Source organism: Gekko japonicus, unplaced genomic scaffold (genome assembly GCF_001447785.1).
Source record: "Gekko japonicus isolate JY-2015 unplaced genomic scaffold, Gekko_japonicus_V1.1 scaffold1, whole genome shotgun sequence".
Taxonomy (NCBI): domain Eukaryota; kingdom Metazoa; phylum Chordata; class Lepidosauria; order Squamata; family Gekkonidae; genus Gekko; species Gekko japonicus.
Window position 1 is genome coordinate 651,504 of NW_015164181.1, and position 17,875 is coordinate 669,378.

The 17,875-nt window shown below is 47.3% G+C and overlaps 1 protein-coding gene across 1 annotated transcript in view; it reads left to right on the plus strand.

Moving 5' to 3' along the window:
* LOC107107698 (sarcoplasmic/endoplasmic reticulum calcium ATPase 3) overlaps positions 1 to 17,875 on the plus strand; it is a 79,348-nt gene that overhangs the window by 1,186 nt on the left and 60,287 nt on the right. Inside the window, exons 2-5 of the mRNA XM_015408004.1 lie at positions 9 to 110; positions 4,205 to 4,285; positions 9,236 to 9,321; positions 9,977 to 10,441. Coding sequence (XP_015263490.1) covers positions 9 to 110; positions 4,205 to 4,285; positions 9,236 to 9,321; positions 9,977 to 10,441 — 734 coding nt within the window. The remainder of the gene's footprint in view (positions 1 to 8; positions 111 to 4,204; positions 4,286 to 9,235; positions 9,322 to 9,976; positions 10,442 to 17,875) is intronic.

Here is a 17,875-nt window from a genome sequence, read left to right on the forward strand (position 1 = left end):
CTTAAAAGAGTACGAACCGGAGATGGGGAAAGTGATCAGGGGAGACAGAAACGGAGTTCAAAGGATCCGAGCTCGAGACATCGTCCCGGGTGACATTGTGGAAGTGGCAGGTAGGATGTCAAAGGTTTGCTGGCTTCCACTCTAGTTTTCCTCTTTCTTTTCTGCTACATTTTTAGATTGTAAACTCCTAGGGGCGGGTACCTAATGTCTAATACCCTGGAAAATGGCATCCCCATTGATGCTGCTTTCATAATAATAACATGGCCGTGCCATCAGTGCATCCACAATACCTTTGTGTGTCTGCAGTCTTCTGTCATGATCGGATTCTCTCGTTTTTATTGTTTTAAATGCCTATACCCTCGATTGGCCAAATACGGCCTTCGAGGCCGGATGCCATTAAAAACTCTGATTTTAAAACTTAAAGGTGAACCTCAGCATCACAAACGGCTGCCGGCTGCTGCCAGTGAAACAAGTACAATAGAGAAGATAGCGTGCCAAAAATAATTGGATAAGCTAGGCTAACGATCGAGACGGATCTAAAATAGCGCTGAAAGGTGTAAGGATGTATTTATCTACTTGCTGCAGTATTTATACACTACCTTCCATCCATATCGGCTCCCAAAGAAGCTTACAAGAAACAATTCAGGGCTAAATCCAAGGATCAACATTAGTCTAACCAAATAGCCGCAACAGCGAGACAATTGAATCAGAGCATTGGATGAATAATTTGTTTAAAACTTGGATGGTACAGGGGGGAAAAGGTTTAAGTTTTCACTACCTTTTTAATGTAAAAAAGGGGGAAAGACCAGTGCCTGCTGAGCTTCCAAAGAGAAGGAGTCCCAAAGGATAGGGGCTACCTCAGATAAGGCCCCGCTTCCAGCTGAAATTGGCCTGGTGTCTAAACTTGATGATGATGCCTAGAGGAGAACTTTGTTGGCTGATCTTAATACCAGCTAGGACCAGGGGTCATTTAGTAGAAAAAGAGGTGCAGGGGCTCATTAGCATAACTCATTAGCATAACTTATTTGCATATGCCACACACCCTGACACCACCGGAAGTGTGTCAGAAGGCAACACCCACCACTCAGGCTCCACTTGACTGTTTTGGATTGCTAGCTATTGGGGGAGAGTGCGTGCAGATCTGCCCTCGCAGAGGAGGGAGAGCTTGTACCTGAACAAAACCTGGTCTTAAAGGTGCCAGTGGACTGTTTTGGACCGGGGGGCGGGCTCTGCAACTTACCTGGCTGCTTCTTGCTCTGACTGAGGGCTGCTGGGAGCAGGGGGTGGGGCTTGTTGCATGTGCCTGCCCCCTGGGCTCTTTACTGCTGGAGCTCCCCTCCTGTGCGCTCCTGCAGGAAATGACCCCTGGCTAGGACTCATATGAGTGAAGGTGTTTTTTGAGCTTGCCTCAGAAAGCCAATTTCTGAAAGCCCTGCTGGTTTGAATTATCTTTCTATCAAAGTTGAAGGGAACATACCTGGTAGTGAGAGAGCCACAGAATGGGTGTCACTTGGCATCTAAATCTGCAAAAGAAAAATGAAAAAAAAAAACCAAGCAAGAGATGTGATGGATCTAGGATTCCCAAGATTGCCTCAGCTGGAAGATTTGGGGGGCGATGCCTGAGGAGGGTGGAGATTGGGGAGGATGTGACGTTTCTTCAAGGTAGAGTAGGGTTGCTAGGTTTCCCACTATAGCAAGGGACTATCACTGCTGAATAGCCCGACAAGGGGAAAAATAAAAAAAATCACCATTGGGTTGACAGCATGACATCATCTCCAGAGCGAACCTGGAAATTATGTCATGTTGCTCTAGGATCTAGTGGAAGTTCTAGCAGAAACTCTGTGGTAAAATGACAGGGTTTCCAAAGAATCCTAGAGTGACATGATACCACTTCTGAGTTTGCCCGAGGAATGATGCAGTGCTATTTACACAATGGTGCCTCCATGTTTCTGCCCTCCCAGTCTCCCACACGGTGCTGCCCTACTTCTGGGCGACTCTAGACTGCCTTACCTAGTATCTGTGATCTTTACCATAGAGACTGGGAAGATTCCTAGAACAATCACTATGTGGATGCCATTTTTTCTCCTACCACTCAGTTCTTTGAGGCGCGGAAAACAGGGGCGGGAGGCAGAAAATTCCCCACCTCTGGTGGTTAAATCAGAGGCCTAGATTGACAGTAGTTTGTCATTGTGTCCAAGGGTCATTTGCCTTCGATGCTGTTATCTGGCTGCACTTTCCAACATGGCACTTAATAACCATTTACAGCAGTTTTGCAGCAGTGTGGTTTGCTGAGAGAAATCTGTTTTCCTAGGATGATTGGGTTGAGCCTGGAAGATGTGGGAAGACAGAGGGAATCTTGATCTGTGAGCGTGGGGTGGCTCATAGCAGCATAGCTGCTGGATTGCAGAAGTGCTGCATTGATCTATTTTTTAACGATTTTTATATAATAAGGCAGCTCAGCTGTTTACAGTCAACTGATGATCCAGTCTGTGGCTTGAGCTGGAAAAGGTGAAGCCAGAAGTCAGTCTGACAGAAGGTTCCGCTTCGTTGACTAGCCAGTGAGGAAGACCAAACTTCATCTTTTTTAACTTTTATATTGAGCCTTTTGGGAATATTTTCGAGGCGGCGGACAAACTCCTAAAACAACTATTTATATCCCACATCAAAGAACATCCCTCCTCCCCCGACCCATTAAAGCCAGAAAACAAATGAGGAGATTTAAACAAGAAGATAAAAAACAGTGGCAGATAAAGACCGACACCAAACAAAGCTGCCATCTTCCATATTCAGTGTATCGAAACAAGATAAAATGTTGAAGGAACAGGGCACAGAATGGGGGCTGTTTTGTCAGCTCACTCTAAATACCCACCCAAAATGGGTGGGATTAGCACAACTTTTAAAACGCAAACCAGCCATTGTTGATGGTGTGACATCACTTCTGAGGGGAACCTGGAAGTGATGTCATACCTTTCTAGAAATCGCCAGAAACTCTTTGAGGAGTTAAAACCACAGAGCTTCCAGTCATTCCTAGAGAGGACCAACATCCCCCACCAGGAAGTGTCATTGGCCCTGCCTCCCAGACCCCACCCGGGGTTGGTACATCTGTTCAAAAGAAATAGGTGTACACTGTGAGTGAAGGGATGAGTAGCAGGCTCGGCCAGTCCATAGGCACCATATCACTTGCCAGTTGGAGTGGCCAATGCTGTACACCCACATTAACTTAGAGGATTCTGAGGCTGAGTCTCAACAAATGAGCAGTCTAATACCTCAGGAAAGCTCGCAAATAAGCCATGATACTGAGAGCACAGAACTGTCTGGGACTAAGGCACCTCGAGGATCATGTCCTCCCATGTAAACCTACCTGAACAGATTTGGTGCCATGTGCCCCTTGCTGTCTGAGGTGCACAGGAGATGATAACGAGAGCCAGTTTGGTGTAGTGGTTAAGTGCACGGACTCTAATCTGGGAGAACCGGGTTTGATTCCCCACTCCTCCACTTGCACCTGCTGGATGGCCTTGGGCAAGCTGTAGCTCTGATAAGAGCTGTTCTTGAAAAAGAGCAGTTTCTGTGAGAGCTCTCTCAGCCCCACCCACCTCACAGGATGTCTGTTGTGGGGAAGGGAAGGGAAAGGAGTTTGTAACGCGCTCTGAGACTCCTCTGGGTAGTGAAGGGCAGGGTATAAATCCAATCTCCTCCTCCTCTTCCTCCTCTTCTTCTTTCTCCTCCTCCTCCTCCTCCTCCTTCTTCTTCTTCTTCGTGGTCGCTCTGAGATGATGCAGCTCTCTTCTTTGGGAAGTCCACCATGCTTCTTCACCGCTGGCATTTAGAAGGCATGTGAGAAGTGTTTGTTTCAGAGGACTTTGGGAGTGCTGGGTAATATACAAGTGATTGTCAGTTCCTGTTGAGACTCTTCTGATTGGGTAGTGCTCTTGCTGTTCTGGTAACTGAAGTTTGGTCGGTTCACTTGAGCCATTTGGTAGGATCAAGCGAGACTGTTCTTCAGATCTGAGTCCCTTTTCATTGTACACAGTGACCTCCCCGTAAGCCCCACTTCAGGTGGGCATCATCATTTCAACTACGGGACTGCAAAACCTTTTCCTGCTAGCGTGTTCTTCAGCAGTGTGGGACTCCCCGCCTGCTTTCTCCCCTTGGTGGATTTCAGATTTAGACACTTCTGACACCAGTTCCTTTCCCTCTGTTACAGTTGGCGACAAAGTGCCTGCCGACATCAGGATCATCGAGATCAAATCTACGACGTTACGGGTCGACCAGTCCATTCTTACGGGTAAGCACGGTCCGGAAGGCGCAAGATGAACATTGCTGGGGTCAGTTCTGATTAATGTTGCAATTAAAGTGGGAGAGCCTTGTACTACCTTAAAACATTTTATATCTAGAGATATAGATATCAGAAAAGGTCCCTGCTGGATCAGACCAGTGGTCCTTCTAGTCCAGCATCCTATATCACACAGTGGCCAACCAGTTCCTCTGACAGTCCAGCAGCAGGGCCCAGGGGCCCAGGCTTTCTCCTGATGTTGCATCCTGGCACTGGTATTCAGAAGTTTACTGCCTCTGAATGTGGAGATTCCCTTTAGACACAATGGCTAGGAGCCACTGATGGACCTCTCCTCTATGAACCTGCCAAATCCCCTTCTAAAACCATCTGTGCCCATGGCCATCACTACATCCTCCAGCAGCGAGTTCCACATTTCCATCACTCATTGGGTGCGTTCAGACGGGGTGTTTCAGCCAGCATAAACTTGCACCGGTTCCAACCGGTGCAGTTTATGCCGGCTGAAACGCGATCACACTTACCTCCTGTCTGCGGAGCCCATCGCTGTATGCCCGTTCACACACAGCGGGTGTCGGCGTTGTTGTTTTTTAATTTAATTTGCGCATGCGCATAGGCAGCCATCCACAGAATGGAGATCTTCACGCATGCGCGAAACACCCCATCCAGAAAAGCATGCCCTGAAGAGAGGACTTACCTTTAAAGTTTAAAGAACAAACTGGCCTCCCTGAGGTCCCGGACTCCTCTAAAACCTTAAACTAAGGACCTTTTCTTTTCTTTTTTTAAACAAACTCCGGGGTGAAGCTTCGCCCAAGCGCATATCGCTGACCTAACAAAAAAAATGGCGGGCGAAAATCGGAAGCCTCAGGCTTCCTAACGGAAGTGGCTCTACAACGGTGGAGAGTGATCAGACAGGGGTGGGTAAAGCGATTACAACCGTTGCACTCAGGATACCACCACTTGGGGACCTAGTGGCAGAATACAACGGTTTAAAGCTCTTTGCAATGGTTAGGGACGGAAGGCAGACGTTCTACGTGTGAACGCCGGTAAGTACACCGATTCCAACCGGCACCTATACCGTTGTAAATGCCCCGTCTGAACGCACCCATTGTGTAAAGAAATATTGACTTCTGTCCATTCTGACTCTACTGCCCATCAACTTCATTGGATGCCTTCAAGTTCTAGTATTTTGTGAGAGGGACAAGAATTCTCTCTATCCACTCTCTCTGTCCCATGTATAATTTTATAAATCCCATATACATATTTGTGGGGTTGACAGACTCTGGTGTGTACTATTAGTGCTGAACACATGAAGCTGCCTTATACTGAATCAGACTGTTGGTCCATCAAAATCAGAATTGTCTACTCAGACTGGCAGCAGCTCTCCGGGGTCTCAGGTGGAAGACTTTCACATCACCCACTGCCTGGGCCTTTGAACTGGAGATGCCAGGGATTGGACCTGGGAGGACCTTCCGCATGCCAAGCAGATGCTCTGCCAGTGAGCCACATCCCATCCCTTGTGCTCCATCGGAAGGAGGCTCAGTAGGAGCAGTGCCGGGCTGCCTCCCTTAAATGGCTCTTCTGAGGGCCAGTGCTGTGTAGAAGTTAAAATATCAGGCTAGGATCTGGGGGATCCGGGTTCTGCCAGAAGGCATAACTGACTTAGAATCATAGAATCATAGAATGTTAGAGTTGGAAGGGAACTTGCAGGTCATCTAGTCCAACCCCCTGCACTCTGCAGGAGCATAGCTGAAAGATAGCCCTACATACCTACAACATACCCGAAAGATGGTCATCCAGCCTCCGCTTGAAAACGTCCAGTGAAGGAGCATCTACCACCTCCCGAGGCAGTCTGTTCCACTGCTCAACCACTCTAACAGTTAGGAAGTTTCTCCTGATATTTAACCAGTAACGACTCCCTTGCAGGGCTATTTTGGGGCAGGAACGCACAGGAACAGAGTTCTGGCTGGCTCCTGAGTTGGCCACGCCCAGCAGGAACTCATTAGCATAATAGGCCACACACAACAGCAGAAACCCATTAGGATTGGCTACATTAGGGGTGTGTGGCCTAACATGCAAAGGAGTTCCTGCTACAAAAAAAGCCCTGGGTTTTGACAACAAACAAGGTAAACAGAATAAGAAGCAAAAGGTGGGTGTGGCTGGATGAGCACACTTCTGGTAACACGGGTGTGGCCTCATATGCTAATGACCTGTGCTGTCAGGGGTGTGGCCTAATAAGATAATACGTTTCTGCTGTTGGGTGTGGCCAATTATGCTAATGAGTTTCTGCTGGGCTTTTTCTACAAAAAAAGCCCTGCTCCCTTGTAATTTCCACCTGTTCACTGGGCTCGGATGGGGTGATGTCTTGGCACCTGTTCATCCCATGGGAGTGAATGACAATGCTCCTTCTATTCCCCCCCCCCCACTGAGTGGAGCAGTTCACATCCTGAGCAGAATAGAACTGCAGTCATCTTACCCATAGTAAGTAGGAAATACCAAAAATCAGCAAATACCGTCCTACAGAGAATTACAAAGTATCTCAAGTAATTTTGTATATTTTTTTGTTTTATATACTATTTTTTCTATATTTCTTACAAATTATTCACCATTATATTAATTAGCGTATAAACATTAACACATAGAAAGAATCAATCATATAGCCAAACATCTAAGTATCGTCTCTTTATATATCACAAAATAGACTTAAAGGAGTCCTCCCTCTTAAAACTTTTGTACAATTAAGGAGGACTGGTATGAATCAACGGGTTGTGCAATATCTTTTTATTTATTTATTTACTAGAAATAATGCCCGTTGCAGAAATAAATACAACGGGATCTAGAAAGAGGCTCTGGGAGAGTGCTCTGGCTTTGGGCAAACAGTGTCAGTTTCCTGTGGCGACCTCAGCAGGGTTTAATGACAGAGTCCACTGTTTTCTCCAGAGGGACTGATCTCTGCTACCTGAAGAGCATTTGTATGTTTGAGTTATCTGTAGCCCTCACCTGGAGAGTGGTAACCATTGTTACCCATTCTCCTCTCCCCTATGAGGTATGTTATGCAACTGAAAATCCCAACTGCCTTGCGGGGGGGGGGAGTTTGAGGTGTGGAATGGACTGAAGTCCAATCAGCTTCCATATGCAAAAGACCAGGTTGTCGCAGCAGTTGTGGTGTGGGCGGGACCCGGGCTTTGCCTTCTGATTGGTGGCGATATATGCTGAGGAGCAGTGCCATCAGCCATACACTAAGGGAGTGCATTTTAGAATTAGAACCTTGGCACCCACTATTCAATTATATATAAGGAGAGATTATATACAATAACGGCAGCTAGGATATTATGGGCAAGATATTGGAAGCAAGATAACACCCCGAAACAAGAAGAAGTGATAGAGAAACTGTTGGAAGTAGCAGAAATAGATAAGCTGAATTTAATGTTACAGAGGAAGAATGAAGAACTCTTTGTAAAGCGATGGGTGGGAATGTATAAGTGGCTAGAAAATGGATAAATGACTCTAAGGTGTATGTATATTGGAGAACTAATGATGTACAAAAACCAATAAATAAAACGTAAAAAAAAAAAAAAAAGAGCATCACCAGCTGATTTCTGTCAAAGGCACAAGAGCAAGTCAGACAGATTGGGTAGGGGATCAGTTGGCAACCCTACCTGTCGTAATTAGAGCTGAGTCCAGGAGCACCTTCGAGACCAACAAGGTTTTCAGGGTATAAACGTTTGAGAGTCAAAGCTCCCTTCATCCACGTGACACCCCGAAACTCATGTTGGTCTCTAAGGTGCTGTTTCATTGCAGGTGGGTAGCCGTGTTGGCCTGAAGCAACAGAACAAAATCTGAGTCCACCGGCACCTTCAAGACCAACAAAAGTTTAATTCTGAGTTCTAAGCTTCTGTGTGCATGCACACTTCCTCACAAAGCTTATACCCAGAATTAAACTTTGCTGATCCTGAAGGTGCCACTGGACTCAGACTTTGTTCTATTTTACTGCAGACCAACACGGCAGCCGCCCTCTGGAGCCACCTACGCATCCTAACAACAATCCTTTTAAAAAAACCATCTTTATTGATCCGTTCCCTTCAGGAGCAAGAGGCTTCTGCCAGGAGTCGTGCCAAACTTTAAAAATGTAAGCCCCCCCCCCCCCTTGCTTCTGTCTTAAGCTTTTAGCACCAGCTTGATCAGCAGATTTTTCCCCCCTCCTTTAAAATATTTATATGTTCGTTGCCTCGATGACACTGTCCAACCATCTCATCCTTTGCCGTCCCCGTCTTCTTTGACCTTCAATCTTTCCCAGGATCAGGGTCTTCTCCAGTGAGTGCTCCCTTCTCATTGGGTGGCCAAAGTCTTTGAGCTTCAGTTTCATTATCTGGCCTTCCAGGGAACAGTCAGGGTTGATTTCTTTTAGGATTGACTGATTTGATCTCCTTGCAGTCCAAGGGACTCTCAAGAGTCTTCTCCAACACCATAGTTCAAAAGAATCTATTCTTTGGAGCTCGGCCTTCCTTATAGTCCAACTCTCGCAGCCATACATGACTACTGGGAATACCATTGCTTTGACCATGCGGGCTTTTGTTGGCAGGGTGATGTCTCTACTTTTTATCATGCTGTTTAGGTTTGCCATCGCTTTCCTCCCAAGGAGCAGGCGTCTTTTAATTTCATGGCTGCATTACTTGAGATACTTTGTAATTCTCTGTAGCACGGTATTTGCTGATTTTTGGTAATCTTACAATGGGCAATGGGCAGTGCAAGATGCTGCGCGGCTCCAGGTTGCTGCTGAGCGGGGCTTCTTGGGTTAATGGGCGGCTGCTCACGCACACAGCTTAGAGGGAACACTGGTGAGTAGCCCCCCGGTAGGCGTACTGTTGTGCTGTAGATGAAAACAAGCTCTTTTGTACAACCGGAGCAGGAAATAATTTGTATTCCCCCCCCCACCTTTTTGGGTAGGTGAATCTGTGTCAATCATCAAGCACACAGACCCTGTTCCAGATCCGAGAGCTGTCAACCAGGATAAAAAGAACATGCTGTTTTCTGTAAGTATTCTCACACCTGCCGTTCTCTCTAAAATTCCTGCTTCTGGAGGCCAACTCAGAAACAGTGATGTAGATCAAACTGTTCTGCCTTCCACCATGTGCGAGTTTGTGGGATCTTGCAACCAAGATGAGTGTTGAAGACGATTGGAATTTTCCAGGGGAGGAGGGGGGAATACTTCTCAAACTGGGGGGGTCTGTACAGGTGTGGTGGACTTTGTGCTGGAGACGGGTTCGCCGTTTTCCAGTGGTTCCCCCATATTAAAAAGTGGCATACTGGGATGACAGGCACTAGACCAGCTTACTTCCCACAGTGTTCATTTTCTGCTTGGGACTTTCTGCATGCCAAACAGATACTCAGCCAGTGAGCCACAGACCCACCACATACCTGAGGATGGGGTTAGACTGAAAGACAGTGGAAAAGAAAGTTCAATTTTTGAGCGTGCTATTAGTGAGGATTGTAGATTCACTAATCATGACTTTTGTTCCCAACTCATTCTGTTCCCTGTGTAGATCAAGCTAGAGTCCCACATTTTGGGGGACCGGGCAAGATCAGCCCTGGACACGTTCTCCTTCCAACCCAATGCAACGGTTGACCATTACCAGCAATGGCTGAGTAAATACTGTGTCGATTAACGTCCCCTTTCCCTTTCTCTAGGGTACCAACATTGCTGCCGGCAAAGCTGTTGGTGTTGTCATTGCCACGGGGGTCTACACAGAAATTGGGAAGATCAGGAACCAGATGGTTGCCACCGAGCCTGAAAAGACCCCCTTGCAGCAGAAGCTGGATGAGTTCAGCCAACAGCTCTCTAAGGTCATTTCCCTGGTCTGCATAGCTGTGTGGGTCATCAACATCAGCCACTTCAGTGACCCTGTGCATGGTGGCTCTTGGTTCCGTGGGGCCATCTACTACTTTAAAATTGCTGTGGCCTTGGCCGTGGCTGCCATTCCCGAGGGACTTCCGGCTGTCATCACAACTTGCCTGGCGCTGGGCACCCGCCGGATGGCCAAGAAGAATGCGATTGTGAGGAGTCTTCCTTCAGTGGAAACCCTGGGCTGCACTTCGGTCATCTGCTCGGACAAGACGGGCACGCTAACAACCAATCAGATGTCGGTCTGCAGGGTATGTTTTAGAGTTGGCACTGCTGAACTCTCATTGGTTGCTGTTTTTTTTTTCTATCTGTGGCTTGACAGCCCTGGAGCAACATTGGATGCTTCCAGCTCACTCCAGAGCGAGGATGGTCATGAGTCTGGCAGTATGAAGCTTTGCTGAAAACTGCATGATTGTATTTTCACCCTGCTTTTCAGCCAAATTGGGGGCTCTTCCACATTATCATTTTCCTCACGTGTGCCCCTATTGCATGGGTTTTTTTTCTTTTTTGCATGTGTTCTGCTCCCTCTTGTGGCTGATTTGATATTACATTGCTGTATGTCCAGCATAAAAACTGTAGGCTTTTATGCCGGTCATACTGTGATGTAATATTGAATCAGCCACTAGAGGGAGCAAAATGTGTATAGAAGAAGAAAAACCCTGAAGCAATACAGATACATAAGCAATGGTAATGAGAATGTGGAGGAGCCCTGGGACTTCCAAAACAGATCCTTGCACAACATATAAATTAAAGATGTTCAGTCACATATTAATTATAATTGCATAAGAAAGTGCTCCGGCAGGAGATTCTCAGTGAGGTCTTGGTCCAAGCATGGTGGGAAGGCTGCCTGGTTCTTGCCTTTTCCTCCCTCAAACAGTGGTAGCTGAAGGACTGAGGCTGTAAGCTGGATCCAGGCATCATGGAGGGAGCCCTGGCTGCCATTGTTTTTAGCTTGGCTGGAAAGCTCAGTTATTTTATTCTGTCCCTTTCCTTTTGCTTCACCTGCTCAGCAAACTGGGTAGCTGCAGCAGTTGCAAAACTCATACGTAGGGCAGACTTTGTTCTGCGAGATGTCGAAGCTGTCGTATCCTTAGTGTTCAGGGCAGGTGTGAAAGCCAAGGTTCCTTCCAGGAGGACTGTTCCACCTTGTTCTTGCACATTCAGATTGGCTTCCTAAAGGGGCAAAGCTGGGTCAACAATTTTTTTTTAAAAAGCCATTAAGCTCTACTTCAAGAAAAGCCAGATTCTGGTATACAAATGAAGAAAAGGAAGCAGATACATGATGTCTCTTGGAAGGAGGGACATAAGAGTATTTAAAGCATTATTGCCACCACCCTGACTGTTGAAGTCTTATACAGTCCTCCCCGGGACTTAGGTTTTATAGACACAGGGTCCGGAAACTTGGTTTTGAAAGAAAGACCGGCCGGCTGGCTCAGGTTCTCAGGATGCTATTCCAGATACCAAACCTGATGCTTGTATACCGTTGCACCTCGAAATGGTGCCTCCCGATTCCAGCCTGGAAAGATGGTCCAAAAGGGGAATATGAGCATTGATATTGGAAATGCCACTCAGAGGTCCAAGATAATCAACAGAGTCACACTCCTCTGCCCATCTTCCAGTGCAGGTTATCCAAGGCTGTTTCAGTACCATAACCAGGCCAAAACCTAGACTGGAAAGGATCTAGAGCAGGAGTGTCAAACATAAGGCCTGGGGGCCAGAACCGGCCCATCCAGGGCTCTTACACGGCCCACAAGCAACTAGTGCAAGGGAGGGAACAGGAGGGCTGCTGGCAGGGGGGGGAGTGGGCGGAGACACTCCAACTGTGGCTGCAGCACAGCAGAACAACCTCATCTGCAGCAGTCAAGCAGCGTGGGAGCATCTGCCCAAGCTCTCCAGTCCGTCCATGTGGGTTTTCCTTTGCACCCCCCGCCCAGCACATGGGGCCTTGCAGTGAGGACACACTAACTCAGAGCTTACCCGCTGCTGTCCTTTATACAGTTTATATCCACGGTACCTGGCATTATGTTGTATGGCACCCATGGCCCGGCCCAACAAAGTAACATTTATGTCAGTTCTGGCCCTCGTAACAAATGAGTTCGACACCTCTGATCTAGAGAACTTGCTTCATCCAGGGAAGCTTGACGTTGTCCAGCCACCTCCTGCTCCATACCTCGCTCAAGAATAGGCTGATAGTGACTGAGTCCAGGGTAGGCTTCTGTAGAAAAAGACATGCCACAGCCTGTTTCAAGGTTGGGGTGACCCTTCCTTTTCTCAAGGAAGCCTTAACTACCTCTCAGACCAAGTCCGCCCGTCCCGTCCCCCAGCAGATTTAAGTAGCCAGGAAAAGTATGGGTCATCCAAGCATACAAGTTGACTGAACATCTGGAGTTATTTATTTATTTATTTATTTATACATTCGGCTTATATACCGCCCTGACCCCAAAGGGTCTCTGGGCGGTTTACATAGAAGTCTAAGTCTACTTTCCCTATCTACGGCCACATGGTTCAGAGCCGGAGCTGCCTACCGGCACCCAGGTGGTGGGGCTTGCTGTTCTCCGGCTCGGCTTCCTTCTTCTTCCGGCGGTCTTCGGGGTCGGTACTTCTGTCCTGGCGGCCATGCGAGGACAGATCTGCACGTTCCCCCCCCCCAATAGCTAGCAATCCAAAAGAGTCCAGTGGAGCCTGAGCGGTGGGTGTTGCCTTCTGACACACTTCCGGTGATGTCAGGGGGTGTGGCATATGCTAATGAGTTGTGCTAATGAGTTATGCTAAGAGTTGGGAGAGCAGACGTGGGCACACTGGCCCCTCCCCCTATTTTCACCTGGTCGCCACTATGTGAACATGACACCCACGTATGGAAGCAGTTCCGTATATAGGCTGCTTCCCCGTGGTTGGTGATACTGCTTTCTGAATGCTGTCAATCATAGGGAGGGTGTCTGGATAGGGAGGAGTGCATGTGCACGGGCAATTACCTCCACGTGTAAATGTTGCAATCAGAAGCTGGTGATCATTTCAGAGCCGGAGCACTCCATCTTGCCTTTCCTGTCTCCATGCATTCGTTCAGTGTGCAGAGGGGTCGTGAGCACAGGGTTATAGACTTTTGGTTAATCAGCCAAGGTTATTGCTAATAAAACAGAATGGGGGCACTGTGATTTGAACCCAAGCTGGCGTGTAGCAAGTTTGCGGAGGCTGGATGACCATCTTCCGGGTATGTTGTAGGGCTATCTTTCGGCTGTGCTCCTGCAGAGTGCAGGGGGTTGGACTAGATGACCTGCAAGGTCCCTTCAAATTCTAACATTCGATGATTCTATGACTAAAGGGGGGGGAAATCTAAGAAAAAAAGGTGGTTTGCTAATTTTGCCTCTTTCCTCTGCCCTCTTCCCTGTCTTTGTTTTATTTATTTATTTTAAATTCTCTGGAAACCCTTGAGTCAATATTTAGTATTCCACACACCACGCAGCTCCGGGGCAGAGGGAAAATTTTAGCTAATGTTTAACCACCAGGAGTTCCCTGGTCAAACAAAGGGGAATGTTTAATGGCAGGAATAAGGATATTGTTCACGGGTTTGCCGTCTTGCTTAAAAAGTTAAATATTTGCCCAATGTGGTCCAGCTGGCTGCGGGGCCCCCCCCCCCCCCCCCCCCGTGCTTCTGGGGAGAGGATGTTTGTTGTTAAACAGGGTTAACTCCTGCCCTGCCCTGCCCATTGTATGCAAAACTGCTGTAAGGTCCTGGATACATATTTGGTTCAATCCCCTCGCAGCTAAGAAGCAGCACTAGTGCGGGAACAGGTTGCTTTCTCCCCCCCAAAGCATGCTCAGTTAGTGTGGAGAGGGGAAGCATGTCCAAACGCACGGGTCCCACACTCCGTCACCGCATCTCTGCTGACTCATGAGCATCGCACCTCTGTGTGGAGGAGAGTGTGTACATGTATGCTCAGCACCTCTGGATCAGAAATATGTCAAAAGCAGTGTCCCTGATCACCAGGTGGGTGCATATGTGCGTACACCAGTGTTCCCTCTATGCTGAGTTAGAGTGAGCCAGCTCACAGTTTCTTAGCCTCTGGCTCACACATTTTTGTCTTAGCTCAGGAAGTATGGCACCAGAGCATACTAATTTATGCACTAGCCAAATCACTTGCTCACAACTTTAATGCCAGGAGCTCACAAAGTAGAGTTTTCGCTCACAAGACTCCATGGCTTAGAGGGAACTTTGGTGTACACTTCCTCTGCACTGTGCTCAAAAGCTGGCCGCCGTGCTGTGGCAGAAGGCAGGTCCACCATGTTTCTACCTGCCCCCCCCTCTACATGCATTGACTGAACACGAAGGAATTGTGCATGCAGGTAAGGAGCAGAGACGCGGCCTCTTTGTTTCCTTAGATACCTCTGCCTTTCTGCCTGTTGGGGCTTATCCACGAAAGCAGATATGGGCACATTTGGATCACTGTTGTGCTTTGTGCACGTGTACCTGCCCACAGCTGAAGCAATGACCTACAGCCCTGCTTTCTGCCCACTGGAATTCCTGTTCACTCCTCTTCTTTTGGCTCCCAAGATTTGGCTAAGCGCCTCCCTCGCTTGTCCACGTGTGTCCCTTTTCGCCATAAGGGCCAGTGGCAGGGGTCATTTCCTGCAGGAGCGCACAGGAGCGGAGCTCCGGCAGTAAAGAGCCCAGGGGGCGGGCACATGCAACAAGCCCCACCCCCTGCTCCCAGCAGCCCTCAGTCAGAGCAAGAAGCAACCAGGTATGTTGCAGAGCCCCCCCCCCCCGGCTCCCCGGCCCAAAACAGTCCAGTGGCACCTTTAAGACCAAGTTTTATTCAGGTACAAGATCTCCCTCCTCTGCGAGGACAGATCTGCACGTCCCCCCCCCCAATAGCTAGCAATCCAAAACAGTCCAGTGGAGCCTGAGCGGTGGGTGTTGCCTTCTGACACACTTCCGGTGATGTCAGGGGGTGTGGCATATGCTAATGGTTATGCTAATGAGTTATGCTAATGAGCTCCTGCTCCTCTTTTTCTACAAAATGACCCCTGGCTAGTGGGATATGTTTGAACTTCGGTCATGATTCTGGGCCTACTGAACTGCATATTTAGTTGTGTTTTCTGTGCTTGTGCTGTTCCGTTGCAGAATCCATGCACTTCCAGCTAATACTTAACCAAATGTCTTCACAACTCCGTGTCTGAGAGTCCTTTCCCCACTCCATTTTGCTATGGTTCCCTGGAGCCAGTTCCTTTATCTCAAAATTTACTCACCTTAATGGTTTGTTGTGAGGATAAAATGGAGGAGGAAGGAGCCATGTGCTTTTGGCCTGAATTGCTTGAAGGAAGAACATGATAAAAACGTAATTGATATTGATTCAGCGTTTTGAAAGTCTGTTTCAAGGTACATTTAATTAAAAGACTACTTAACTACAGAATGTGATGCTACAGAGACAGTTTTTAACGCAGTTTGATCGAGAGCGCTGTTTGGGGGCACATGGTGTGGTGGGCTCTAATCTGGAGGGCTCTAATCTGGAGAGCCGCGTTTGACTCCCCGCTCCTCCACTTGAAGCCAGCTAGGTGACCTTGGGCCAATCACAGAAGAAGAAGAGAGATTGGATTTATACCCCGCCCTTCACTACCCGAAGGGGTCTCAGAGTGGCTGACTGTCTCCCCCCCCAACAGACACCCTGTGAGGTAAGTGGGGCTGAGAGAGATTTTTTGAGAACTGCTCCTGAGAGAACAGCTCTGAAAGAACTTATGACTGACCCAAGGTCACACCAGTAGCTGCACGTGGAAGAGTGGGGAATTAAACCGAGTTCTTTCAGATTAGAGTTTGCGCACTTAACCGCTACACCAAAGTACACCACTACACCAAACAGAAGGTCCCAGGTTCAATTTCTGGCAACACCACTTAAAGGATTGGGGAAGAGGTGATATGAAAGACCTCTGCTTGAGACCCTGGAGAGGTACTGCCAGTCAGAGTCGACTTTGCTAGACCAACGGCTCGACACAAAGAAGACTTTGTATGTGTCTATAGAATCAGGTAGTAACTTCCATTTCATTGTATCTGAGGAAGTGTGCATGCACATGAAAGCTTAGGTTGAATAAAACTTTGTTGGTCTTAAAGGTGCTGCTGGATGCAAACTTTGAGAGCCAGTTTGGTGTAGTGGTTAGGAGCGCAAACTCTCATCTGGGAAAACCGGGTTTGATTCCCCACTCCTCCACTTGCACCTGGCTGGGTGATCTTGGGTCAGTCATAAGTTCCTTCAGAGCTGTTCTCTCAAGGGCAGTTCTCGAGAGAGCTCTCTCAGCCCTACCTACTTCACAGGGTGTCTGCTGTGGGGAGGGGAAGGGAAAGGCAATTGTAAGCCACTCTGAGACTCCTTCAGGTAGTGAAGGGCAGGGTATAAATCCAATCTCCTCTTCTGTTCCGCTTCTTGTTTTGCACGTGTCTGTTTTGATTACATCTCTTGTAATATCCGAATGCATGTTTCTGGTTGAGTAGACACAAAACCGTGGCTCATTTTAACTATGGTTAGTTTGTGAGGTCAGGATTTTGTTCATAGTTGATCGTCCACATCCTGGTTTGCCTCAAGAAGTGTCAGTTTCATCAGAGCTGGTTTCAAGTTACTTTGGGCAAGAGATAATAAGCAAATAGGACAAACAAAGTCCTGCAGAGTCCAGCTGGTTTGAATCTGCTCTACATCCAATGCGTGATGCTGGCTTGAACAGGAGTTCACATCCTGTCGTAAGGTATCTTCTCTTCCCAGAACTCATTTCATCCTTTGTGTCTCTCTCTGTGTGTTATATCAATCCTAAATAAGAGTTCTGGAGGGCTCCAAACATCCACCCTCTGTCATATGTCATTTGGTTGATCCCAGTGAAAAGATCCCTGACCGGGATGGCCCAGGCTAGCCCGATCTCGTCAGATCTCAGAAGCTAAGCAGGGTTGGCCCTGGTCAGTATTTGGATGGGAGACCACCAAGGAAGCCCAGGGTCGCGACCAATGTTCCCTCTAAGCTGCGGAGTCTTGTGAGCAAAAATTCTACTTTGTGAGCTCCTGGCATTAAAACTGTGAGCAGGTGATCTGGCTGCAGCATAAATTAGTTTGCTCTGGAGCCATCCCTTCTGAGCGAAGACAAAAATCTGTGAGCTGGAGGCTAAAAATCTGTGAGCTGGCTCACACTAACTCAGCTTAGAGGGAACACTGGTCGCGACACAGAGTCCGGCAATGGCAAACACCCCCTCTGAACATCTCTTGCCTTGAAAACCCTACAGTGCACAGATGATTACAACATATCATAAATAATTTTATATTTTTTGAAAAATATTTTTACAATAATGTCTTCATATATAATTAATCATCTTAATCACAATTCACAGTATAAGAGATATCAAAAATATCAAATATCATCTCCATAGAATCTCAAAAGATATTGTACAACCTTATAATTAATAATAGTCCTCCTCTGTTAAATAAAAGTTTCAAAAGGGAGGACTCCTTAAAGTCTCTTTATAACATGTGCTCTGGTCCAGATATCCTTCTGTTTCAGAATCTTCCTCAGGGAGTTCAACAATAATTTTCCTCAGGGAGTTTCAACAATAATAATAATAATCTTAATCACAATTCACAATATAAGAGATATCAAAAATATCAAATATCATCTCCATAGAATCTCAAAAGATATTGTACAACCTTATAATTAATA